Source organism: Patagioenas fasciata, chromosome 21 (genome assembly GCF_037038585.1).
Source record: "Patagioenas fasciata isolate bPatFas1 chromosome 21, bPatFas1.hap1, whole genome shotgun sequence".
Taxonomy (NCBI): Eukaryota; Metazoa; Chordata; class Aves; order Columbiformes; family Columbidae; genus Patagioenas; species Patagioenas fasciata.
The window spans coordinates 3,890,997-3,916,646 of NC_092540.1; the positions used below are offsets into that span (position 1 = coordinate 3,890,997).

At 45.0% G+C, this 25,650-nt stretch overlaps 2 protein-coding genes and 1 long non-coding RNA gene across 7 annotated transcripts in view; 2 read left to right on the plus strand and 1 right to left on the minus strand.

Annotated features, from left to right (window-relative positions):
* Nucleotides 1-1,000: 1,000 nt before the first annotated feature.
* Nucleotides 1,001-7,718, plus strand: DDX20 (DEAD-box helicase 20). 2 transcript variants are annotated; one of them, XM_065854765.2, is made up of 11 exons: nt 1,001-1,201; nt 1,279-1,373; nt 2,297-2,465; nt 2,746-2,860; nt 2,942-3,084; nt 3,467-3,605; nt 3,998-4,056; nt 4,683-4,765; nt 5,415-5,520; nt 5,607-5,708; nt 6,410-7,718. In XM_065854765.2, the coding sequence occupies exons 1-11, from the start codon at nt 1,012-1,014 to the stop codon at nt 7,513-7,515; spliced, it is 2,307 nt and encodes a 768-aa protein (XP_065710837.1). In that variant the 5' UTR covers nt 1,001-1,011; the 3' UTR covers nt 7,516-7,718. The 2 variants fall into 2 exon arrangements, with proteins under 2 accessions (XP_065710837.1, XP_071673882.1); XM_071817781.1 differs by lacking the exon at nt 1,001-1,201 and having other exon boundaries at nt 1,284-1,373; nt 2,268-2,465.
* A 548-nt stretch (nt 7,719-8,266) lies between these two features.
* On the plus strand, nt 8,267-15,074 carry LOC139829550 (uncharacterized). The gene is made up of 4 exons (XR_011742084.1): nt 8,267-10,128; nt 11,846-12,051; nt 13,633-13,720; nt 14,037-15,074. It is a non-coding gene; the product is annotated as an uncharacterized lncRNA (long non-coding RNA).
* Nucleotides 9,485-25,650, minus strand: part of KCND3 (potassium voltage-gated channel subfamily D member 3) — a 118,997-nt gene continuing 102,831 nt past the window's right edge. For 2 of the 4 annotated variants that reach the window (XM_065854808.2, XM_065854807.2), the window contains exons 5-8: nt 21,485-21,577; nt 18,872-18,928; nt 17,699-17,946; nt 9,485-15,620 (exon numbers count right to left, since the gene is read on the minus strand). In XM_065854808.2, coding sequence (XP_065710880.1) covers nt 15,416-15,620; nt 17,699-17,946; nt 18,872-18,928; nt 21,485-21,577 — 603 coding nt within the window. In that variant the 3' untranslated portion in view covers nt 9,485-15,415. Of the gene's footprint in view, nt 15,621-17,693; nt 17,947-18,871; nt 18,929-21,484; nt 21,578-25,650 lie in introns of all 4 variants that reach the window. The other 2 variants (XM_071817672.1, XM_071817671.1) reach the window with 2 other exon arrangements.

The window sequence follows — 25,650 nt, forward strand, 5'->3', positions numbered from 1 at the left end:
AGTGCTGTACTATGCATTTTTCGCACTACACTGGCTTTTAAATCTTGCTTCTGTGTGCAGTACAGCTGCATCCCAGACATGGGGTGTTTAATGAGGAACTCATTCCTGTCGTCAGGATGGTGGAAGGAGGGCTGAAAATAGAGGGGTCAGAACAAATATCTCCGCTATTCTGCTGCAGTGGGACGACTGAGAGACGAGCAGCGACTGCCTTCTCTCCAAACTAACAGAGATACTCTGGGCACTGACTGCCAGCAAGCTTGTTAACGCTGTTCTGCCAATACACTCCAATTTGTCCTCCTCTTTTTGTCTTCCTCCTCCTCTTTTGCAGCTTTCTCCATCATTTGCTGACCCCTCCTTCCCTCTCCTGACCCCCTCTTGCTCGTCCCTCCTTCTGACCGCCCCCTCCAGGCTCCTGGCTCCCCCTGCCCTGGGCTCCCCCATGCCCAGTGCTTTGCTCCTCTCTGCACTGCACGTTTATTCTATGGTTAAACCTCGTGTTTTCGGAGCTTGTTGCAAGCTCTCCAGCTCTCACCATGTTATTTCCCCTCCCATAACACAGAGGCTTTGTCTTCTGTAATATTTATAAGCTTAAACTTTCGTGTTCTTCATAAAACCAATGACCCAGGGATGTGCAAAAGCTGCAAAGGCTTCTTTTTCTCCATATAAAGGATTTATGTTTCATAACCACTGCCATTAATTGCTTCTGTGTAGATAAATGCACCCGTTGAGACACACAGCGTGGAGTCGCAGCCCAGTTATTGGCATAAACAGAAAATAATTGCTAATGTTGGGAGAAGAATACAAATACGCCCCTAAAGAAACAGCAGCGCGGCAACAGCCCGCCCGGCCCCCCCCCCCGCGCCCCAACAGGGGGCGCCGCGAGCCCCGCCCCAGCCAATCAGCGCCCTCTGGCGACACGGCACGCTGAGCGGGTCCGCCCTGTGCGCATGCGCGGCGCGGGAGAAAAGCGCCTCTCGCGAGGCGCCACGCTACGTCACTTCCTGCCTCAAGATGGCGGCCCCCGCGGCGGCACCGACCGAGGGTCCGTTCCGTACACGGGACGTGCTGGTGCCCGGCGGCCCGTCCGACTTCGGGTCACTGCTGTTGTCGGCGCCGGTGCTGGCGGGGTTGGAGGCGGCCGGGTTCCACAGACCGTCACCGGTGCAGCTGAAGGCGATCCCGCTGGGGCGCTGCGGGCTGGGTGAGCGGGCGGGCCGGGTGAGGGGCTGGGGACACCCCGGGGAGCTCCCCGGTGACCTCTGTGGCGGCTCTTTGCAGATCTCATCGTGCAGGCCAAGTCCGGCACTGGCAAAACCTGCGTGTTCTCCACCATCGCCCTGGACGCGGTGTTGCTGGAGAGCCCGGCCACGCAGGTGAGACCCGGCCCGGCCCGCCCGGCGCTTTGTGAGGGGGAATCGCTTTTTTCCTCGGGAAAACGGGGTTGTCTCCGGTGAGAGGGGTCCGGGTTGTTGGGCTGAGGCCGGTTGTCTGAGACTCAACAAGGCCAAGTCGTGGGTCCTGCACTTGGGTCACAACAACCCCATGAATGCTCCAGGCTCAGGGAAAAGTGGCTGGAAAAGGACCTGGGGGTGTCGTTTGACAATGGCTGAATATGAGACAGTGCATACCCAGGTGGCCAAAAAGGCCACCGCCATCGTGGTTGGTATGAGCTGTGGTGTGGCCAGTAGAACTAGTGCAGTGACCGTCCCCTTGTGCTGGGCACTGGGGAGGCCAAACCTTGAATCCTGGGATCAATTTGGAAAGAACTTAAAGGGTCTTGAGACAGAGGGTTCAGAGGGGGGAATGGAGCTGGTGAGGGGCTGGAGCACAAGTGTGATGGGAGCGGCTGAGGGAGCTGGGGGGGTTCAGCTGGAGAACAGGAGCTGAGGGGAGACCTTCTGATCTCTGAACTGCCTGAAAGGAGCTTGGAGCCAGGGGGGTCGGGCTCTGCTCGCCAGGAACAAGCACCAGGAGCAGAGGAAACGGCCTCAAGTTGCGCCAGGGGAGGTTGAGGTTGGATGTGGGGAACAATTTCTTCCCCAAAAGGCTGTGGGGCATTGGAACAGGCTGCCCAGGGCAGTGGTGGAGTCAACATCTCTGGAGGGTTGGACAGAAGGAGATGGGGTCCTCAGGGACATGGGGCAGTGCCAGGGGTGCCTAATGGTTGGACTCGATGATCTTGAGGGTCTCTTCCAACCAAAACACTTCTGTGACTCATAATCCCCACACCTCAGCTCTGGGGTTTAATCTCTGGACCCATTTTGCAGCTTTCAGATTTAACCCTTGGTGCTTACAGATTCTGATCTTGGCTCCTACACGCGAGATTGCTGTGCAGATTCATGCTGTGATCACAACTATTGGAATCAAAATGGAAGGCTTGGAATGCCACGTCTTCATTGGCGGGACTCCTTTGAACCAGGACAAAATCAGACTGAAGAAGTGCCACATAGCAGTTGGCTCCCCAGGTATGGATGAGCTTCGTCGTGCTTCAAATACCTTGTGATACTGCACGAAACAATAATTGGTGCTTTTGAAACTTGGGTTGTTTTTTCTTATTTTAATAGTAGGGGATAGTCTCAAATGCCAGTGCCAGAGACTTTTAGACCAAGTATTTTTAGTAAGAGATTATTCCAAATATGCTCTTTTTTAAAGGCTATTAAAATGAAATTTAAAATAATGTACAAAATTCATCATTAGAACATTTCAGTTAATGTTTTTGAAGTTCTTTTTACGTTTTGTATGCAGGTCGAATAAAACAGCTCATAGAACTGGACTACTTGAACACAGCCAGTATCCGGCTTTTCATTCTGGATGAAGCAGACAAGCTGTTGGAAGAAGGCAGCTTTCAGGAACAAATCAAGTAAGAAAAACATTTATTTCATGTATTTATCAGTAGATTAGATACATATTTGTTAATCATTCCCATTTCTTTGTCTCTCAGTTGGATTTACTCTTCACTACCAGCCAATAAACAGATGCTCGCTGTTTCAGCCACTTACCCTGAATCATTAGCGAATGCTTTGACCAGGTACATGAGAGACCCAACATTTGTGAGGTTGAACCCTACTGATCCAAGTCTCATTGGTGAGTGGAAGTTCATTTATAGTGATATTGTTATCGATAGCTTGAGAAGAGTGCGCTAAAACCAGAACATGACCTGTAAATTTTGTGCTTCTTCCTCATTTCCCTCCCCAGGTCAGTTGATTAGTTTATGAAGTATTTATTCCCAGTGCTGACCTATTTCAAACATCAGTGATGAATGCAACTTTATGGGGTTTTTCTTCTATCTGTTCAAAAAATATTTAAGAAAAACCTGTCCTGTAGGTTCTTATTTGGCACATGTTTGTGCTTGATTAAATTTCAAGTCTTTGTTTTAGCAGGGGTCACACACGTTGACAGCAGCATAGTGTGGTGTGTGTTCTTATGGAAATCCTTATATCTGAGAGTTTTTTTGTTTCATACTCAGGGCTGAAGCAGTATTACAAAATCGTGAATTCCCATCCGCTTCCGCATAAAACGTTTGAGGAAAAAACCCAGCACCTACAGGACTTGTTCAGCAAGATTCCATTTAATCAAGCCTTAGTCTTCTCAAATTTGCATAGCAGGTAATAAATTTGAAATAAAATCTGCAAAAAGCCTGTTTGAAAGCTGAGGTTGTGATGTCCAGTCATGGCTGAAGTTACATGGACCTTCTGTAAGGTGTGGAAGCAGAATGCAGACTTCAGATCTGAAATACAGCCGGAGGAATGCAGCATGAAATACTGAAATTAAAATAATGTTTTAGCGCAATGGTACCTCATAGGCTGTGCAGAGAACAGCGAGACCTGATCCCCTGGTGCCCTTTTCCGTCTGTGAGGTGACTGTTTTAGCCACAAAGATGAAAGGGACGGTTCTGGAATGTTGGCCTTGGCTGTAAAGAAAAGCTTGTTGACAAGAAATGTGCAGGGGTTGGTAGGTCTGTGGTTTCGTTGACGATTTTAATTGTGTCTGTTCTCAGGGCTCAACATCTGGCTGAAATCCTGACGTCCAGAGGTTTTCCTGCCGAGTGCATCTCAGGTCAGTCCCTCAAAACTTTGAGGCTGTGGAAGTTGCATGGTTATTCAACCAAAGAACAGCACTTGGATCTTCCTAGGTCTTCAGCACTTAAATATTACTTAATCATTACATTGATTAACTTTCCTGTTTTCAAATCTGTTTGAGAGTCATTTTGCTGAATGTCCAGCTGGATGCACTGGCTTCTTTGTAAAGAGAAAGTTTTACTTAATTTGCAGGTGTTGCTTGGGAATGCAGAGGTCAAACATCTTTTGTATTTCAAGCTTCTCTATAAAAAGTTGATAACCAGCACCTAATGGTGATTAGAAACCTTGCACTTGTATTTTAACAGTGTTTTCCATGGCTTACATGTTTTCAGTAAAATTTGTCCAAAGTCAGTGTCGTTCCAGAGGGTTAAGTATCTACATAGTTGGTGTCTCTTTAAAAACAAACAAAAGGGTTATTTTTTAAATGAATTTCCTTATTTTCAGGGTGTTTTTTATTCCTTGTTTACTCATCTGAAACTGATGTTTGAGGAAGTTTCCCTCAACCTCATTTCTGATCTCATTTATAGTTTTACATATTGATGTTTTTAGAATCAGAGGCGCATAAAACTGAAGAATATCCATTCCTAATTTCTGTCTTTTTAGGCAGCATGAATCAAAATCAGCGTCTTGATGCTATGGCTAAATTAAAGCAATTCCACTGCAGAGTTCTGATTTCCACAGACTTGGTGAGTATTTTATAGCATGCGTGAGTATTGTCCATAAAGTTACTTCAGGGAATTAGATTTGACTTGGAGTTGAACAGAACACAGTTGGACTGATAAGGCGTTAGGCTTGAGCACTGTGCGACCTATTTTCACTGTGAAACTTAGATATTGTCCTTTATTCCTCATCTGGTTCAAAAAAGCCAAATCTGTTCCTTTGCAAAAGCTTATGGATATTTCAGAGCAGTAGAGCTGTTTGCTTCGGGTAGGAGCTATGGGAAGAAATAGTTTGTTTCTCTAGTACAAAATAGGAACATCCCAAACAACTTTAAGTAGATTTGAAGTGCTCTGGGTGATGTATTTCTCCCTGCAGTTGATTGTTTGGGGTCCCATCATGAAAAGATGACTGCTATCAGGTGCTGGTAGAAAGATATCCTTGCTTGTATTTGATGCATAGAAAGTGTAAGAAAAATGATCCCTAATTTTTTTAGTGCCAATGCAGTATTTTACATGCAATACTGTGAACTGGCTGGAAAATTGTAGGTGCCCTGTGGTGTATTGTAACAACTAAAAGTTACTACATGAGCAGTTACTCCAAAAATGCGCTGTATTTGTTTCAAATCTGTTCAGCATATTCTGTTACCTGTCTCCTCCTCTCGTTGCTTTTCTCAAGACGTCTCGTGGAATTGATGCTGAGAAAGTGAATCTGGTTATCAACCTGGACGTCCCTGCGGACTGGGAGACGTACATGCACCGCATCGGCAGAGCCGGCCGCTTCGGTAAAGACAACGCCGTGGATTTCTTGAGCTTGCTCTCCCTTTGCTGCCTCCGCTTCGGTAATCACGCTTTCTGTTGTGTACCGCAGGAACTTTAGGCTTAGCTGTGACATACTGCTGCCGCGGAGAGGAAGAAAACATGATGATGAAAATTGCTCAGAAGTGTAACCTTCAGCTCCTTCCTTTACCAGGTATGCTCTGTCCTATGAATGCAACCGTTTTTTTGTTGTTTGCAGTTAGGCAATCTGAACGTCCATAAATCCATGGGTCTGGATGGGATGCACCCGCGGGTGCTGAGGGAGCTGGCTGAGGTCATTGCTGGACCGCTCTCCATTATCTTTGCCAAGTCTTGGGAAACGGGAGAGGTGCTTGAGGACTGGAGGAAAGCAAATGTCACTCCAGCCTTCAAAAAGGGCAAGAAGGAGGACTCGGGTAACTATAGAGTGGTCAGCCTGACCTCCATCCCTGGGAAACTGATGGAACGGTATTAGGCCTTTCTCAGGTTGTAAGGTACAGTAGGAGATGGAAATAATAACTGAAACAGTGGAACATTCGGTACTGTTGCTCTGCCAGAAGCTGTTCTGCTAGAAATATAGCATTTACCTTCTTATGTAAGTTCTTTTTTTTTTAATCTGGTTAAGCAGGATATGAAAAATAAGTGACAAGTAATGCAGTGCTACTTGTCTTGATCAGCTTTCTCATCCCTTCCATGAAGAAAATAACTGTTCTGGCTATTTGAGCTCTTTCAGGAGTTGAAGGGGTCAGTTTCTAGCCCTAACTTAACATGTTGTAACATCTGATCTGCGGTTTTGCAGAGCTTTACTTTGCTACTCTGAGTTCTAGAGGGAAGGATGCACTTAACCAAGCGCCTGCTTGTTTCCCTTCTGTGCAGATCCTGTACCTCCTGGAATGATGGATCAGTTTGAAGATGGGGAGGTAGAAATCAAACCTGTTACGCATACTTCAGTGAATTCTGACACTGTGTGTCTGAGACCAGAGGAACCAGGACGGCAGCCTGTCCAAAACACTTTTCCAGAGGTACCCGAGCCTCATCCTAATCTTCCAGTTGATAATTCTTCTGTAGAAAGACCAAAAAAGGCTCTGAAGCAAAAGCAGATAAAGAAGTGCACAGATTCTGCAAATAGAGCAAAAGGTTGCAGAAACCCCCAAACTTCCAGTTGCCACACAGAACAGAGGAGTGGAGTCAAAACTGTCTCTAGAATGGATGGCCAATATAAACAACATAACACGCAATCTCCAGAAGAGGAGGCCTTGAAAAAAAATCTCCCCAGAATTCCATGCTTGTCTTCTTTCAAAAACCACCAGAACGATCCCTGGAGCTTCTCGGACTTTGTTGAAGACTATGAGTATTTCATTAAAGAAGGGTCGGAGAGAGAGGTTGAAATTTTAAGAAGCTATTCAGGCCCAGGAGAACAACACGAGCTCCCGAAAAATGGTGGCGTGGAGTGGAAAGAGGTGGAACATCATACAGAGATGGTCGCAAATGGTGTTGTGTCCAGTGACAACGATGGGTCGTACAGTTCCCGGGCTTCCTCCAAGAGCAGGGAGGATAACTCATGCTTTGAAATGTTTTCGGATACACAGGAGAAGAATGCTGTTCCCACAGCGCGTCGGGGCCACGCAGGCTTCTGTTCGACACCAGAGGAGCCTCGGGAGCTGTCACGAGTCCCAAAGCAAAATCAAGTGAAAAAGAAAGTTGTGAAACAAAACGCTAAACAAAAGAAAAGCCGTTGCCATCAGTCCCCTAGTCCTTCCACGAGAAAAGCAGAAGATGACTGCTCCTGCAGCTCGTGGGATGATGGCGTTCCAGATGAGGCTTGGAGTTACAAAAACTACTGGAAATCATATTATCAAGCGTGGCAAAACTACTATGCTGCGGTGTCTCAATACAGGAGGAGTTACAGACAGTTTAACTGGGTGAACGCGTATCACGTCAACTCGGTCTATCTTCAGGAGCTGCTGAAAAGCGGGGATTGATGCGATGACCCTGCTCCTAGGGACAGGCAGGTTGGGACATGATCTGCGAAAACGTAACTGCTGGTTTACAAGGACATTGCCAAAAAACATAAACAGGCTTTAAGATTGAAGAGATGTGTTGTCTTTTTCATAAGGAGCTGTGTCTGTGTAAATGGTTCCAGTGCTGGTATTACGAGTTGTTTAATAAAAGGAAATGAAAGACAGCTGGATGCTTGGTTGCAGTCTTTACAACCCAGAGCAAAGAAAGGAAGAGAAAAGGCAGCCACTTACAAATAAGAAATGTTAGTAAGGAGAAAATACAAACCAAGCCCCATTTTGTTTGCTTTATTTGTCTTCCCCGGACTTTTGGGTGCAGATGAATTTGCACTAAGACCACGTAGTCTGTTTATAGTTGGAGATCATTCCATTTTCTGTAGTTCTCTTATTAAACACCAGGCATTGATGATATACTAGTTAAGTGGTGGAGGGAAGCCTGCATCTCAATGCCTGTATCGCTAATTTAAATCCAGTTAATTAACATGGTATAAATAACATTTCTATAGCTAGGTGTACGGCACGCTGTGCAGTAGAGGATGGTTTAATTATGTAGAAAACGTGCAGCAATCATAATTGCTCTGTCCCTCTGGGTGCAGCAATATCAGACTTGCCACACATAGATGAAAGCTTTAATTAGAAATGAAATCACCTGTTAGTACTAAAACTAATTGGTTTTTCCTGTTTGGGTTGCACTGCTCTGTGTGCAGCTGTCCTGAAGCAGGAAAAGATGAGAGTGGCTTAGGGTGTTGACTCTAGATTGACTCCGTGCTGATTTTGTAACTTCATCCTCCAGCTTTTGTATGTTTGGGATCTTAGATTTCTTCAGCTGGTTTCTTTGATTTCTCAAAGTTTCCCAGAGCAGGTACAGTTTGTGTGTGGGGGGGTGTGTTTGTGTGGGTGGTTTTGGTTTTTTGAGCAGAGTAAAAGCTTCCTAACTGCTGTGAACTGTCCTTGCAAGGAGAGCTGCTTTAACTTCCTGAAATGCATTCATTGCTCACCTTCAACTTCCAAACTCATTTTGGGAAATACAGCCTGTTTTCACTCTGCTCACATGAACCCCTTGCTGCCCGAGCATTCCTGACGTTCTCGCAGAATTCCCTGTGCAAATCCTAGAACCACTTATGGCTTTTTTGTGCAGCGGTGGCTCTGAACGTTATACCGTGCGATTCAGACTTCACCGTGCAGGAGAATCGTGAGATGGATTGAGCTCACGAGCAGCACGGGAATTTTGCCAATGCTGTTGTGCCTTGGGGGGTTTGTGGTTTCCTGCAGCTGGGCCAGTGGTGGCCTCTAGTGTGTGTTGAACTTCACTGCAGGAGACAAGAGCTCTGAGCTGTTCTGCTCTGACTCGGGAGGTGTTATTGTAATAACGAGTCATTTTAATTTCTGCGTAAAGATTTTTGAAAACTTTAATGCTTTTAAGTGACACTTGGTGACTAAGGTGAGACCAGCACTACTTATTTAGTGATTGAAACAAGTCCACCCTGGCTGTAATATAGAATGCAAGACTTGGACCTAAAGTCAATTGCCAAGATGAGGTTGCCTTTTAAAAGAAAGGCATTAAGATATGCTCCTTGTCAGGAGAAGTATTTTTCTTCCTGTACTTATATTTTTAATTCCTTTTGTGTCACAACAAATCACTCCAGGGAGGGACCTCTCCTAGATTTTATCTGCATAGTTTGAAAAGGCCAAGATGATGTGATAGTTTCCAAGATGAATTTTGTTGGATAGGAGGATACTGTAAGAGATGCGCTTGGGTATCTGCATTATTGTTCTATAACATCTTGGTCACCTTGCTGTTTTCCTTAACCGTCGCTTAAGTAAGAGTTATTAGTATTTAAATGCAACTCGAGTGGCTTAGGCCACTACCTCAAGTTCTCCAAAAGAACCTCCCAGAATATTTTGAGAAGAAATCTACAGCATCGTCTGGGTATTTGTGGCACATACTCTGTTTAATCCAGATTGGATACATCAGGTACAGCAGTGGCACAAGACTCAATACTGTAAATGATATACAAGTTTCAACATATGCACTACAATTCCAAAAGAAGACAACAGGAAACTTGGTTCTTCTAGAAAGTTGTTCTCAAATGAAGCTACCTGCAGTTGTATACAGTACATTTTGTATCTGTCCTCTGATGTTCGTAAGCAAAGCCCATTTATAGTACGAAAATAGAAAATAATAAGGTTGAGAGCTTCTCATAACATAAGACTCCTAAAGAAAACACAATTGCATTGGAATGCCTTAGTGATTTATCAAAAATAGACCGTCACACGCCTTTTGTAAGATACTTTGTTGGTTGGAGGAGCCCGTGGGAGCTCCCGGTCGTAGTCGCAACAGAACGGAGAAGAATACTGGAGATGGTGGTTGCTTCTCACCCACCAGCCGTGTGACTCCTGTGGCTAGCGCTAGTTTAAACCAAAACGGGAAGAAACACGTGCACACATACACACACAAAGTAACGGACTATTGACCCAGAACAAAACTCAGGAAAGAATTCCCACAAGCTCTTTGTCACCTGGTCTTTCGACTGATCCACCTGAAATTTTCCTGGCACGGGTTTTTGCGTTCGGAACGTAAGTAGCGGTACTTTTCTGGGGGGCTTTCTCAAGGAAAGCGTTTTGGAGGTGTTCATGAATTGAAAGAAGGGGTTATTATATTCTATACAACTTGTGTAATCGGCAAAGAGAGGTGAAACGACTTCTCCGAGGTCACTTAGTGATTGATAGAGATAATTGGGAGGATCCTCTCCTACCTGTCCTCACCTTCTGCTCGCTTCGGAAGCTTTAGAAAGATAAACCATCAAATGTGAAGCCTAGAAACTGGAGCCCTGGACTAATTTGATCCAGTGCAGTTGCTTAGTGTTGGAGAAAAAATAAGTGGTTTTGCTTAAAAATCAATTATATTTGGTTGGTGAATTATGTGGGGAAGGTGTATTATCCACCTGACTTTAAAAGCGGAATAAAGTCTTCAGTTCAAAGGTGCTGATGTTCGCCAGCCATCCGTGAACGCTGACTTGGTAACTCTGCCATAGTCCAACATAGAAAATGCCTTACAGGATCCAAGGGAAGTTTGCAACCAATAAATTACATGTGATTTTTAATACACTGAATTTGCTGTATAACATGGGTAAGATACAGCACGTTTACAACCTCTTCACTTGAAAAAGCAAAATATTTGAGGGGACATTGCTTCCTTCAATCTGATTTTCCTGCGCACCCCTTAAGCTGTCTAAACTAGGATGAGAAATGATAGTCTGCAGTACTTGTATATTATCAACTGTTTCGGGTTAAGCAAGTAGCATTGATTAAAATTTTAGTGTTTCTGGCAACTGCAAAGAAGGAGGTGTTTGGAATTACCTATTAACTTTATTTCACACCAATACAATGCGTGTTGCTTAGTTTCCCTTTTCCCCGGTTCACTTTTCACAACGATAATTATTTGACAGGCAAAAGTAGTCTCGGGGATGAGAATTTACCGGAGAAGGTTTTATATTCCTCTTGTGCTTGTAGGCAGCTCATGTGCAACATGGAGAGTAATTGAACATGGTGTGAGGGAGAATAATGCGGCAAGAGGGGGAAAAAGAATAAGCAGAGATTTATGGCTGAACAGCAGGGGGAAAATCCTTGACATTGAGATCTAATAGTCTGGAATGAGCTCCCCGGGGAAGCGGTGGGAGCCTTTTCCTTGGAGAATTGAGTATCTAACCCAAAGGAAGCAACGCAGGATATTGCAGGGAAGGATCTTGTGCTAGCAGAGGGTGGATTACATTAATTGCATTACATTACATTACATTAATTTTTACGGGCCGAGGTGTGCTATCTGTTCTTTATGGACGTCCTTAAGATTTTTAAGGAAAAAGAAAGGTGGATTTTAGAAAGAGCAGATGGAAGTTGAAGCCGAGATGTGAAAGATCATCATTCATTGCCAATTGGGTGCGATTCCTTCAATTAGCAGCCCAATGCCAGGTGAGAAGAGACTCAATTTATTAACAGAATACGCTGAAAATCTGTGAAAGTACTTTCCCTCGGAAGAGGCTTTGGAAACGAAACAAAATGCTTGAAAAAAGGTGTTGCTCCTTTGATATTTTTAATATTGCTTTTTGAAAGACTGAAAAAATAATCCCATTCCACTTGCATTTTGTGCAAAGAATCTTTTTTAAGGTACGTTTCTAAAACTATAAGAAGTCCTATAGAGTTAGGGAGATGGGGAAGGCTTTGGAAATGAACTGCCAACATACTCCTGATGTTTTGTTGGACTGTCTTGCTAATCGGGCTGTTTTGTACCTTTCAGAAAGGTGTTGGGACTGGAACCTGCTGCTGTTTCTGGAAGCTTCGCCTCCCAGAGGTCGCCCCTGCCTGCGGAAACCCCTTCCATGTGCCTCGGGAATGCCCAGGATCGCAGGGATTCGTGCTGGTTTTTGTCTCCGTGTGGGTGTGTGTGTGGCCCTGGGCAGAGGGATGCTGGTCGGAATGGAGACAACGCTCCGAATCCTTCAGGTCAAGTTCTGGCTCTAAGAATTTTCAGGGTTGACTTTTGGCTTTTTCTCGTGGATGGTTTACAAGTTGCTATATAAAGATTAGCGAGAGCAGTTTAGTAAAGCTAATCGCCTCCCTTTATCGTAGCGAGAAGTGGCTGCGGTGCAGCGCCCCCACTTTCGCCATCGCTTTCCCTTCCTCCCCGCGTTCCGTTTGAAGGGAAAGCGATGTTCTGATTCTCGCCCGTGCTGTTGCGCTGAACGCACAGCGCTCTCGTAATGAGGCTGTGGCTGCGTCGGGCGATCCAGGGAGGTGTTGTACAAGCACGTTTTCAGGCGCTTTCAGAAGCATTACTCAGTCTGCTTCCAATTGGTGCGTAAAGGGAGCTTATGCCGCCATTAGACATATTTTTAGCCCCGTTCCTCTAGGCTCAGACTTTGTTAATTTTGTCTGGCTTTATCCTCTGAAAGTCTGTGCTGATGTACTGACCGTGTGGGGCAGAACCTGCTAAGCTCATGGTATAAGAGACAGGTCATGTACTTTTGAGAAAGGATAATAATGATTCCTCTTCCGTGGAAGAGAACGGAGGCCACAGCTGCCTTGATAATCTGAATGCAACCAGCCAGAAACTCCAAGCACTTGCTTTCCTCCTTTCCTCTTAAAAATGTTCTTTTTTTTTTTTTCTCCAAAAAGCATTTTGATTGATAGCAATTAAACACATCAATAGTGCTTTAGACAAGGGCTGCCATGGTTGCTGTTTACAGATAAAGAAAGGAATGAGAGCTGGAGTGGCTTGTTCACCACTCCCTGGTAAATCAGGAATAAGAAAAGCAGCACCAAGAACCCATGGGGAGTCCCTTGCTCTTAGCAGTTGTTTACTCCTGGAAGGGACACTGTACCCTGTCAGCACCGCAGCATTTAACCCTCGTTCTGTGCCAGCGTAAGTGAGGTTGCAAGGTGGTAGGTGGTGGAGAGCAAGGCCTCTGATCTACAGGGGTGAGGGTGTTCCGATGGGGAGTGGATGATGACAAATGATGACATTAAAGCAAAGGGAAATGAAATTAAAACATCAAGAAAAACTCAATAATGGTAAGATTAACTGCAGTATAACCTCCTACAGGAAGCAGCAAAGGCAGAGCATTTTAATCATTTAAAACAGGACTAAACATAGTTTTTGGGTAACATATTACAGCACTGGAATAAATGGCTATAAGCTGGTGCAGCTGCTGAAGGTTTAGCCGTAGCCTGAATATTCCTAGAATGGTGTTGGTTTCTGAGGAGGGTGTTAATGCATCAGCTGAGTCCAATCTAAGCCTAACAGGTTAGGAGTGCTAACAAAGCTAGCTCATATGTTTAAGTCAGCATGTAGGTCTATTTATCTATCTATACATGTATGTGTCTGTATTTATTTATATGTGTATGCATGTATATGTGTATATAAATATTACATCAGGATAGATTCTGACAGATGTTAAAAAAGAAAAAGCCATCCCTTTGCTGAATCAGCCTCAAACATGCTTTGAGGAGTTCTGTTGACTCTGATGTTGGTAAAAATCACTGTTCAGAAACAGGACACTTGAAATGTTTCCTTATCATCTGCAGGCTGCTGGGGGCCGAGTGTGTACGGGGCCTCGAGGCGTCTGTGCGGGATCACAAACGTTGGCCAAACAGTGTTATGACAAGTGAGAAGGTGGGTGACGTTGCTCCTCACTCTGCCCTTCACGGGTCACACCTGTGGTGAAAAAGGGACTTGAGAAGGGCAGAATAGAAGAAGAAAGTTACTCATCTTAGCAGGGGGAAAATCAGTTATGTTTCAGGACGCTGTACAAGAAATCATTCCTAGAAAGATCTCAGCCAGAGGCGCTAGGACTGACCACAGCTTAGTCTTGGCAGTACCACAGTGTAACTTCAGTTTTTGGTTGACTAGAAATGTGTGACTGTTCCCAAACTGAGTGTAGACCTGCAAAAAGAAAACGCTGTCTGGAACACACTCAATGTTTTCCCAGCTCCAGTGCTGCTGCCCCTTCTCATGCGTCTGCGTCCTGGGCCTGGAGAACTAAAACTGCGAACCTGGTCTATCCCCAAAATCAGTGCAACCCAGAAGCCTTTGATGAAACGTCTGGAGCCCTAAGACTGTGAAAAAGCCAAATACCTCTCTGTCCATGCAAGATATTTAGCTGTGGCGTTCATTATTATCAAGTATAGATCCAGACAAGATTTGGCTACTATTTACAATGGGTTGTATGTCCAGTACTAGCAAAGGAATTTAAATATAGAAAACCAAAATGAAAAAGCATGGGCATACACTACAAGAAACCTCTGTTAGACTCATGAACGCTTGATGCAGTTGAGTTCAGTGCTTTCTCATTCTTTACCATTTGTGTATACAGTATTAAAACAAAAGAATCCTACCTTTTTATTTTCCTTTTTAAAAATACAGAACTGATAGTCTAGTCACACTCTTACATGTAAGTGATAACAAAAATAGAAAGCAGATACCCATGTGGGACTAAAACTCTACTAAAGCCTCTTTTTTTTTTTGTCTTTTTCCACAAATATGTTTTCACGACAATAATTAGCAGACAAACACGCTGTTTGCAATTGCACTGTATTGACTTAAAAGGCTGATACAAAATTGTCTAAATAAAGAATGCCATCCAGGGTGGAATCGGGGGGTGTGTGTGTGCGTGTGTGTGTGCACAGGGATGTGCTGACACACGCGTGTGTTTTCCTACTGTGCACCCAATGGTGGACGCATGCTCTGCTCTTTGTAACCCGGTGCTGCTCGAATGAGGTTCTGCTGCACACTCGCACGCACACACACAGAGGGATGGGAATAGGTTGCTGTGACAGGTGGCTTCTTTGTCTAAATCTTTTCCTATAAAAGGAAAAAAACAAACAAACAAAACGTGACATTTTGTTGGTCTAAAGGTTCTGCTCCATGAAGAAAAAAAATTCACAAAATCCATTGTTTTTCACCTTTTCAGTCATTTCCTCATGAATAAATATTATCCATTAAAAACCTTTAAAAAGGTGCTGCGATACACAGTGTTATATTTCCGTTTTCTTTATTGACTCTCTTGTTGCCACGATGATTCTTTCCCTCCAGCCTCCACGGGTGAATTCGCCCTGTTCCATGGCACAACGCGCTCCCCGTGCGGCTTTTTCCTTTCACCAGCCTCTTCCTCCCTCTCCTCATCCTTCCTCAGCCCGCGGCGTGAACGCCAGTCTGAAGAAGCCAACTCGGCCACTCTCCGGTGCTAATTCGGTGACAAAAAAATGTCAGGTTGGTCCATCCAGGCACGATTTGCAGCAAGAAAGGAACGTGGAGGTGTGGAGGGAGAGGGGCACTGGGCTTCCAGCCTCCTTCTGCGCGTGAGACGTCTTACAAGGCAGAGACCTTGACGATGTTGCTCGTGGTGGTGGAGGAAATGTTCGTGGAGTGGCCGGGGCTGCCGGGGGGGGGTTGGCTCTCGCCTTCCGGCGTGAGCGCGGGTGGCGTGGGGATGCTGATGATGGCTGTCGTGATCTGGGCAGTTTTGCAGTTCGGTCTCAGCCCATCATCTGATTTCATGTTGAGACTGGAACGACTAGAAAACAAATTTAGTCTTTGGTTTGTGTTTGGTTTTGTTGTGGGTTTTTTTTTTTTGGTTTTAAACAGACAGTAGAAAGTATGGGAATGGTGGTTGTTCTTAGTCAGTATCTTATTCCTCGGAGCTAAGGGCACCAGAACATTCACAAGACTCCACTTACATCATAGAATGACAGAATGGTTTGTGTTGAAGGGACCTTCCCAGCTCCCCCAGTGCCACCCCTGCCATGACAGGGACATCTTCACCAGCTCAGGTTGCTCAGAGCCCCGTCCAGCCTGGCCTGGGATGTCTCCAGGGATGGTTCATCCACCACCTCTCTGGGAACCTGGGCCGGGCTCTCACCACCCTCATTGCAAAAAATATTCCCGCCAATTGCTGCAAGGCACAATTTATTTCTACACAGACTACACTAAGCTTTTTTAATATTTCCCCTGGTTCAGTTTTCACAGGGCAAATCTTTCTGTGCTTCCTTTTAATTCTTGCATAGTTCTAGTTTAATTAAGATGGCATCTAAATCTACTGTCCCATGGACTGCATCTTAGAGCACAAGTGGTTCTTTCTGAGAAAGAGATGTTGCCTTCCTTGTGTTTCAAATACCCCTTTCAAATTCACTGTCCCTTGATCTTTTCTATTTTATTTCCTCTCTCTGCAGTAGTTCCAAGGATCTGGCAGCTGGGAGCATTCTTATTAGATCTGCATCAATTGCATCCTATAATTAATTACAGAGGGAAAATGATAGGTTGATTTCTGTGCATCTGCACAAGCTACAGGAGTCTGCTATTACCAGCCCAACATGTTCATTTGATACACAAGGCCTGTCCTTTGAAAATGGAAAGCTCCCCGTTGGAAAACGATTGCTGCTGTTATCTCGGAGTGACTCACCAAGGAGATGTTTCTTGATCGCTCAAGTGTCCCACGAACAGGGCAGAACCCGTTTCTGCTCCCCGGTGCCTCAGTCCCAAGCTGAGACTGGGGCAAGCTTAGAGACTGGGTGGTTCTACCAGTGGGAACCAGTACACCCAGTTAGTTGTATTCCATATGAAAATCAACTTAAAAGTTTGGTAAACAAGTGGAATAACAAAGCGTTGACATTAAAAATCTCACTGGCGTCTGATTTAACACCCACCGAAATAGGCAGAATAGTTGACAACTCCCTGAATGACTGTTTCAGGTGCTGCTTTAAACTGTTGTTATCATGAAACTGCAGTAGCTAGAGACTTGTTTTGTGCTCATTCATTCATATTTCATTCTCTGAAGTGCCCTTCCAGCTTCACCCTGGCATAAAGTAATCGCTTACTGCCTTAAAAGCATCTTTGTTGCAGTTTCTAGATCCCTTTGATAGGAGTGGGGAGAAGAAGATCGGTAAGTTAAAAGACAGCCGGGTATATAAGAAGCTTAATAGGCTGAGAGGGATTTAGAGAGTAATTTAATATTAGCAAGAAAGATATGGTGAAGAAATGATTTTTTTTCAGCAAGTTATATATAAAACGCAAATTTCAAAACTTTCTATTAAGAACCACTTCTTCACCCATGTCACTAATGGCTTTTTAGGTGAGAGCTACTCAGACACCATTGTGAAATTCCTCCTGTTTTGTTTCCTGGTGCTGGCTGGTGCTTAACAGCTGTGGTTTAGACTTTAGACAATGAACACCAGTGGAGCGTGTCAGTGTGCACAGCTCTCCGGCTGCTGGTGCTGACAGATATTGCTTAGCAAGCTGTGTTTGCCTGCTCCCAGTACAGGCTGTCTGGGAGGTGGGCTGTGAACTGGTCCTGTGCCAGCTCACAGCTGGGAGCCACCGGCTCCTGCCTCTGGTGAGCATTTCATAGGTGGTTTTCAGCTGAAATTCATTCTCCTATGTCCAGTGTGGCCCGAGAAGAGCTGCACTAGGGTCTAACTTTGACCTGGTTCAGCTCAGAGCCACTTTTCTTGGCTTATCGTTAGCAGGAAGGACACAAAGATGCCCCCAGACCCCTTCTTCCCGGCTGGAGAACAGGCCTGCGAGAACATCCCGTTGGATAACGCGACTCGGGGGTTTGGCATGCGGTAATTAGCAACAAGAGCCTACTTACTGTACCTTGTGGTGAGGGAGGGCTGCTCGCTGCACTGGATGTGGATGGTGCTGAGCTCCTGCATGCTGCGGAGCCGGGTGGCGGGCACGCTGGAGTTGGGGAGGTGCGTGGTCTTCTTGTTGCGGCGAGAACAGCAGGAGGTGGTCAGGCCGTGGTGGCTCGACAAGGACGGGCTCCGGGAAGAGGGGTAGTTCTGCATCGAGCTCTCCATGCAGTTCTGCTCGAACAGCTGCTCGTCGATGAACTCGTGGTTCTGGCAGGGGGAAGAAAACAGCGCCGTGACTCTGGTGACACCAATAGCTTTGGCCCAAGAGCGGTTTGTTTCCAACAGCAGCTTTTGCTGTATCGGTGGGATGTGTCAGCCCCTTGTCTGGGTAAGATGCTTTCTGCCTTTGTGTCTGACAATACTTGCACTAGGCAGATCTTAAAAAGAAATGATTCTGCCCTTCCACTCACTGCAACCAAAGAGATTTTGCTCTCCTGCATCAGTAGGGGAGTAAGCAGCGGTTGCAGTGACAAAAGTGTGTCAGTCTAGCAGTGCTGCTTTGGTTATGTGCTCTGAGATGGCTAATATGTTGTGTTCAGATTTCACTTTTGTGTCTGGATTCCAGAAGTGGCTTCAGAAAGTCTGCAGTGCTACAAGATCATGAAGCCCAAGGGGAGATTCGTGCTCTTTTTCCCTTTGTGCCCGGGGACAGGGTTGTGTTTTATTTGCATGTAACTTAATGGCAGGATGCTGCTTGTGTTGGTCCAAAGCAGACCTGCGGTTCATGGGGTGCTATTAGCTGAGTGGAAACATTAATAAATTTGAGAGTGTATAGGGGAAGGCAATTCAGAAAACTGAATCTGTAGAGAGTTTTTGTGCGAAGGAACAAGAAATTCTGAAAGAAAGAACCCATATGTGTGTACATGAACCCTCAGGTGGTTCTAGGGAACGTATTTTATCCAGTCTCTGTCTGCAGTGGAAAGGATGGGAAACAAAAGCAACCATGGTGAAGGCAGCCATGGGTTTTCACTGGAACAGCTCACAACTCTCACGGGGAACAAGAGCACGGGGGGGCCAAGAGGAGCCACGTGCACAAACTCCCAAAGACAAGAGCAGGAAGGAGGACGGAAGCAAACACTCCAGACACGTCACAGAGCCCACAGAGAGAACGATTGAATTTAAAAGGAAATACCTTGATGGTGGAAGTTCGTACAGATAACAGGGGATCATCCACAAGATAGGACAATCCCTACGGGACAACATGCCAACAAAAGATAAAAACACAATTGATTGTCCATTCCGGCATTCAGAAATTTAGTCCCAGCTTTGCGTCTGTTGCCTCAGCATTCCAGCCGGCTCGCAAGTTTGAATGGGCAACCGGACCTTCTCTGCACCAAACCTTGCCCGAATCAGACCCCTTTGTTCCTTCCTCCTCCCTCTGAAGCTTTTTAATGTTATGTTCTTGGAAACAGAACAAAACCGGTAACAACTCTATTACATTGATCTTTTGAGAGCGGGAGGTAAAGGAAAACAAAGTTTCAGCTGCTGATTCACAAATAACGAATTAGATTTGTGTTGCCATTATGTCATCAATGGAGTATTTTTCCTGTGAAAACACAGCAGAAAGGTTTGGGTTGAAGGACTGGGTTCGGTGCACTCAGCATTTGCAGAAAACATGGCCTGTGAATGTCCATCCTCCATCTGGGAGCTGGAATGAGTGGAAAAACCCCTCATTTTGTTGGAACAAACTCCATCTGTGGTGCTAATATGACAAAGTAACTTCTATTATGGCAGCTAGAAGTACTTTAGGGTCACTTTGTCACCCACCACACCAGATTTGTGAGCCATTCACAGCCATTCAGCTGTAGGTCTGTATGCTAGTGACAACTGCAGATACCATGACAATAAATCATGTACTTTGAGAATCCGTCTGCCTAGTTGGAGGAAAGGTGAATTGCCCATTGAAACCAGTTTGCAGCCATGGTACATTCCTCATTCCATTCCCGCAACTTGGTCACAAAATGACTCTTCAGTGCTTCAGAATTCGTTTACGATTTAAATTTCAGGGAGGAGAACTGCTGCGTAATGTTTTAATGGTTTATGTGAACGATAGGATTTCTGCACAAGCTGGTTGAACTATTTGGAGTGATAATTCCAGACCAGCATCCAAACTCGCTATGCGATGTGGTGCCGCATCGTGGTAATAACCGGCTGAAAAACACAGGGGAAACGCATTAAATGTTGCGCAGAATTTCTTTCTAGGTGTTAATGAAAATTCAAAGTTATTGCCATTCTTTGCTGAAAAGAGTAAGAGGTGGAACATTTTCAACCACTGCGACTCGCTGGCTGAGCAGCCGTGTGTGTTGTTGGGGTGGACAAATACATCCAGAAATGAGGGTCTGCTTTGACCACGTTACTTCCCACATCCATTGCACAGGTCAAAATTTCTCCAAGGCTTTACAAAGTCAGGGCCTTACAAGGGCAGACCCTGGAGGCGGGGTTGTCACCTTTTCTTTGCTTCAGCCCCTTTGTTTTCGAACAAAACCATTCTTGTGAAATACGGGTCACAGCAGTGAAGGTTTTAAAGCGTAAAGGTCTAAACTGAAGAGTCAGATTGTGCAATTTCTGCTTGTTATGTAACATCCAAAAATTGCTAGAAATAAAGGCAAGATGAGTCTTAGAAAATAAATTCGCTAGTCATTGATACAGGAAGAATCAGTTCAGTGTCCTGGAATGGGGACCTTTATTGTGATAAACCAGCAGGTCACTGTAAAGAACCAGTCCTCTTCTTCCAGTGTATCGCTGAGGCCCTAACTGGTGTTATTCCAGCATAAGCCAAACTATGGAAGTGAAGGTGATTTATCTAGAAGAAAGCTCTTGCAAATCAGAAATCAAAAGTACATTTGATGATGGATGCAGATAGAAAAAGGCACAAATATTTCAAGTGTTAACCTCTCTTCATTTTTTCTAGAATGAATCATGGTATAGATAATGTGTTCCTTTACTGCAGAACCTTTTATATAAACCTGGAAGTAAAACATACGTAGAAATACCCGAAAAGTTCCCTGAGACTTCTGCATACAGAATCACTTCATAATGACAAATAAAATCCTCACTCCCAACACCTTGCATGATATGAACAGAAAAGTCACATTATAGAAACTGCTTGAGTGGCTTTGAGCTAAATTACCTGCTCTTACACGTGCAACCTTTAAACCCACTGAGAAGGTTCATCTGCTCTGGGCCATATAAAGGGCTAAAGGTTATTCATTCCAGCCTCTTGGCACTGGTGACCAGGCTGTATTTTGGACTCGCTGCCAGCTGCTTCCTCCCCTTAAGGCGGCAGAAATGTCCTTTATCACTAGTTAGCATAAGCAATGAGTATATATAATGTGTGACTGACAGCACCAGGCAAATGCAGTTTAGTTCTCTTCCAGAAGCACTGAAGAAATTAAGCTTAATGTGCACCATGTTTATAGGATCTCCCCAACCCCACACTGGAAAGTTATTTATGTTTGAGTTAACCTGACTGAGCAACCTGCTCTTGACTTCGTACTGGTGGAGTAGCAGGTAATCGCATCTTTATCCCTTTGCACAGGAATTATGTTTTTAAAAAAGGCAATGGAATAGAAGTGCATTGAATCCACTGCAGAATATTCTTGGGAGCTCGAGTGTCGGCCCCATCTGGGATAGTTTGTAGGTGCGCTGAGGATCTCGGAGCATGTGTGTGCACATCTTTGCCATGCAAAACCCGGGCCAAGCACTAAGACCCAGTGAGACGTAAGAGGATGGTGTTGCTACTTACGGTTGTTTTTTCCAGGCAGTGCAGCAGGTGGTGATGTTGGCTTTCAATTAAGGAGGTGCCTTTAGTCATATGCTGTTCATCTTCAGTGGATCCCTGAGTAGCCGGGAAAGGGAGGGGAAAAAAACCCAATAAACCAGGTGTAAAACCATGAACACAAAGCAAGCTACCAGCATTAGCTTTCACAGTTGTAAAGATAATTTCAGTGTGGCCAGCTTGCAGGTTTTCCTTATGACTTATGGGGTTACCTCTTTTTTTTCCTTAGTGATTCAGCTTGTAAACTCAAGTGGGGAGCTCAGCTCTGATTCCAAACCAGGGTGTTTCTAACCATTTGGTAGCTGTGGAGGAAACCTGAGAAATATTGTTGACATTTAATGTCAAGGCTCAGGAACCAGGAGATTAAGGAAACAAATAAATGAAGAAGCTTTGGGCAGCAGTGGCAAAGGGTTTCTGTTCACATGAAATGTGCCAGCAGTTCTCTAGGAGGAGGGTCCCATCTTCATTAGTTGCTTGTGGATGATTTACTGTGATTTAATTTTAGTGCCCAGGGGCACATGAAGTGACCAGGAACCCTCTGTGCATCGTAGCACAACAACCGAACAAGGTGAACCTGCTTCAGAGACCTCACAACCCAGGTACTTGACTCATTGCACCTGGGCAATTGAGGACCAGCTTAACCCAGGTACTTGACTCATTGCACCTGGGCAATTGAGGACCAGCTTTCCCCTGTTTTCCTTGTGTGCTCAAAGAGCTGAAATGTAGGGGGCAAATTTGCAAACTAATTCAGAGAGCAGGGAGTGCCCTCTGGGAAGGGATAGGGTACAGCAGAGAGTATTTAGGGGAAAAACAACCCCTATTAATAGGAGTGGTGCCTTCTGGGAAGATATAGGAAGAGTTGATGGGGGTGAGGAGCTTGTGGCATTTCTGCTTAAGGACTTCTGTGTTGGAAAGACTTATTGGGGCACTTTTGCTGGTCTGTTCTCAGCTTCTACATCAGGTAAGTGTGCACATGGTGATTTTGGGAAGAAACTGCTCAGACTTGCTGGTTTTGTTAGTGGTTGGGATTAGCTATGGATCTCAAACCAATCTCTGTGCTTTTGTTAAGCTTCATCTGCTTGAAATAGCTGTGATAGAAGTGGATAAGTGGTTGGGGTTGCGAATTCAGTATGTGTGTAGTGTTTTGCTCCTGTGGAACGCTTGGTACCAGCGTTCATACGAATTACAATGGGTTAATTTAGTTAATGTGGGTGTGGAGGGAAGAAATGTGCTCTGTATCTCTGATCTCTGTGCTGTATCAGTGAATGAGATGCTCACATTCCTCAAAGCATGGTGTATCACTGACCCGATGAGCAGGTGCACCTCAGGAATGGAAGGAAAAGAAGGAACAGGAGTTGTCTGGAGAGTTTCTGTGCTATTGGAGGGCTAGGCTTATTTTTCTCGCTTTCTGTGGTGGCGGATTTAAGATCTGGGTTGTTAGAGATGTTGTCTTACTACTTATACTCAAGTTCCTGATCTTGAAATGTACTGTGATTTCATGACGCGTTAATCTGCATGTGGCTCTCATGACTAGCATCTTCAAAGGCAATTGCATGTATTAAAATAGCAATTAAGTGTTGTAAAATGTTTCCCTGGGCTCCATAAGGAAGGGGTGTCTGGTGTCTTCTGTAATGCCTGAATCTGAAAGCCAAAAATGGATGTGCATGGCTTGAATCTCTTCTTAAAACACGAAACAGCAGTATCTTAATTGTTCAGGAGAGAAAACAGGTGGGATGGGAGACACCATTAAGCATCCCAGCAGAAGTGCCAAGGTGTTGTCTATGACTCGTGATGGGGTCAAGTTCAACTCTGCTGTGATTCTGCATGTAAAGCTTTGCTTTTAAATAACCCTGTGTGCCCCAGCGACTCGCTGCAAATGCATCATCTGGGTGCCTTTTCTAGGCTGGTTCTGTGACCCTTAACTGAAGGAATAACTCTGACAGATGCCCGAACAGAGCTGAACTGCTACGTTAGGAAAGCTGACTGATGGTGTACAGAATTAATAGATTCCCATGGGAATGCTTCTTAGGCAGGTTATGGATTTTGCTGTTGTTTTGGAAGATAAAGCATTCCCAGAAGTATTTTTAGAAGTGGCCTAAAAAAACCAACAATCAGTTCTTTTTTCTTAGTAACAATCCTCCTGGTGAGCTAAGGCATCAAGCGGGGCTTGTTGGTACCCTGCTGAGATTACGGACTGAAGGTTGTGCTGGAATATTTCCCATGGAGGTCCTTGCAAGCCCTAAAGCAGGTACGATACTGTACTAAAACACCGGAGAGAGACAAAGAGCACAAATTACAAACAATATATTTTTATGAGGATTTGCTTGAGAGAGATCTAAATGGAATCTGAAAGCAAAGACAGAGCTTCTGTACTTCTGGCAGAAGATCGAAGCCAATTGTTTAATGTCGACAGCACAACTTAGTCTCTGCCTTGCATCCCAAGGCTGGGCTTGCTGCTGATGGAAAGGGATTGAGGGATGGCAGCGACCAGGAATAAAGCGTGCAACAGCGAGTAGGGCTTGTACCTTATCTTCCTTTCTTCAGTCAGCTCAGTGCTCTTAGAAGCAAAGAGCGTGCAAGCACCGAGAACATCCTGGTGCACAAATTGAGAATGAGACCTGCAGGAGCTGCTGCCCGAGGAGAGCGAGAGCGCCAACGTGGCACAAATGCCTGGCATTTTGATAGGACTGTTGAATGTGTACCTATAGAGATTGCGGCAGCGGTACCTACGTTACTGCAGGCAAACAAAATCTGTGTCTTCATTAGGAGAGTCTGGCTGGAATGAAAAAGCTGGCGGGGGGGAGGAGAGGAGATGGTTTGCTTTTGGAGCGGAGATGCCAGTTTTGCAAGGGTTTGATGCCAGCTCCCATTCAGTTTGTTCTTGGAAGTCATTCAGTGAACTGCTGGTTGCTTGGAGGGAGACTGAAACACGCTGGAGTGTCAGTTCCGAAATCCAAAATACTTCCACTTTACCTCTTAGTGCTTCAGCAAGCACAGCTGGAGCCTGGTGGAGTGAGATGAACTGATTTGATGGTGAGACCGTCCCTTCCTGTGAGAATGGTGATAGTACTTATCTATGGTTAAGCAGATTCTGCTTGTGAAAAGGCACAAGACCTCACAACCCACTGTTCTTAGGCTCTACACCTCCGAGCATTTTAGCTAAAAGGGAATTTCAGCTAACCATACAAGGAGATTAACGCTAAGAGGATATGTAGGCTGCTGCCATGGGAAGAAAAGCTCACCATCCCTTGAGCACTTCTGACATAAAACCCACTAAAAATCTCTCTAAATGAGAAGAAAAAGGTCTGAGTACTTCATGTCTAGATAGGAAATGCAAAATACCACAAATCTACTAGTTTCTCAAGCAAGAGTCTGTATTCTTGCTAGGAGCAGATCTCCTTCCTGCTGCTGTCCTTGGATCAATGCTTTTCTTTACTTTGATATGAGGCTGCAGGCTCAAGACATGCTGTTCCCTTGAAAGATGGTGTCAGTGTATTCATTCTGGTGCTAATGAAAGGACATTCTGGCACATGTTCCGGAATTTTGAACAGTCGTTATTTCTCAGTTGATTAGTTTTCCTGCAGCGCCACAGCCGGGATGGGTTCTGGGGCAGTTTCCTTGAGTCCACCCTCAAGGTGCCAGACTGCAGAGCAATCTGCTGGGCACTTGTAAAACAATTACGCATTGATCACAGTGCTGCGTGATGCTAATGATGAGAGTGATAATATCTAGTCATGGCCATATAGTAATTGTAGTTGGAATTACCGCTGGGTAACAAACCAACCCTATGGCAATCTGGCCACGTGAAGCCCATAAACATCAGCATGAGTCCTGGGCAAGGTATCAAAATGGGACGTGTACCTGACCGATGAAACAGTTTGATACTAATTTAACCAATGGATATGCACAGTATGTAAATAATATTTTGGTCCCTAAAATAGCAACTACAGGAATCACATTCCTCCATATTTCTACAGCTGAAAAAAATTTGGCTGGCTAGACTGTGCTGTCATTCACATTTTGTACTCTTAGGAAGAGTTTGTTCTCCTGCCATAAAATGAAAGGACATAAAATCTCGCCTTGTGGAGTTAAAATGGACAATGCATACGGCTACAACAAAGGATGCTCTGCAG

What these genes read in the sequence shown, in the direction of transcription:
- DDX20 (XM_065854765.2), top strand. Translation starts at nt 1,012, where the DNA reads ATGGCGGCCCCCGCGGCGGCACCGACCGAGGGTCCGTTCCGTACACGG. An exon ending in TACTGATCCAAGTCTCATTG is followed by an intron (nt 3,085 to 3,466) that starts GTGAGTGGAAGT and finishes TTTCATACTCAG; the next exon opens with GGCTGAAGCAGTATTACAAA. An exon ending in TCAGCTCCTTCCTTTACCAG is followed by an intron (nt 5,709 to 6,409) that starts GTATGCTCTGTC and finishes CCTTCTGTGCAG; the next exon opens with ATCCTGTACCTCCTGGAATG.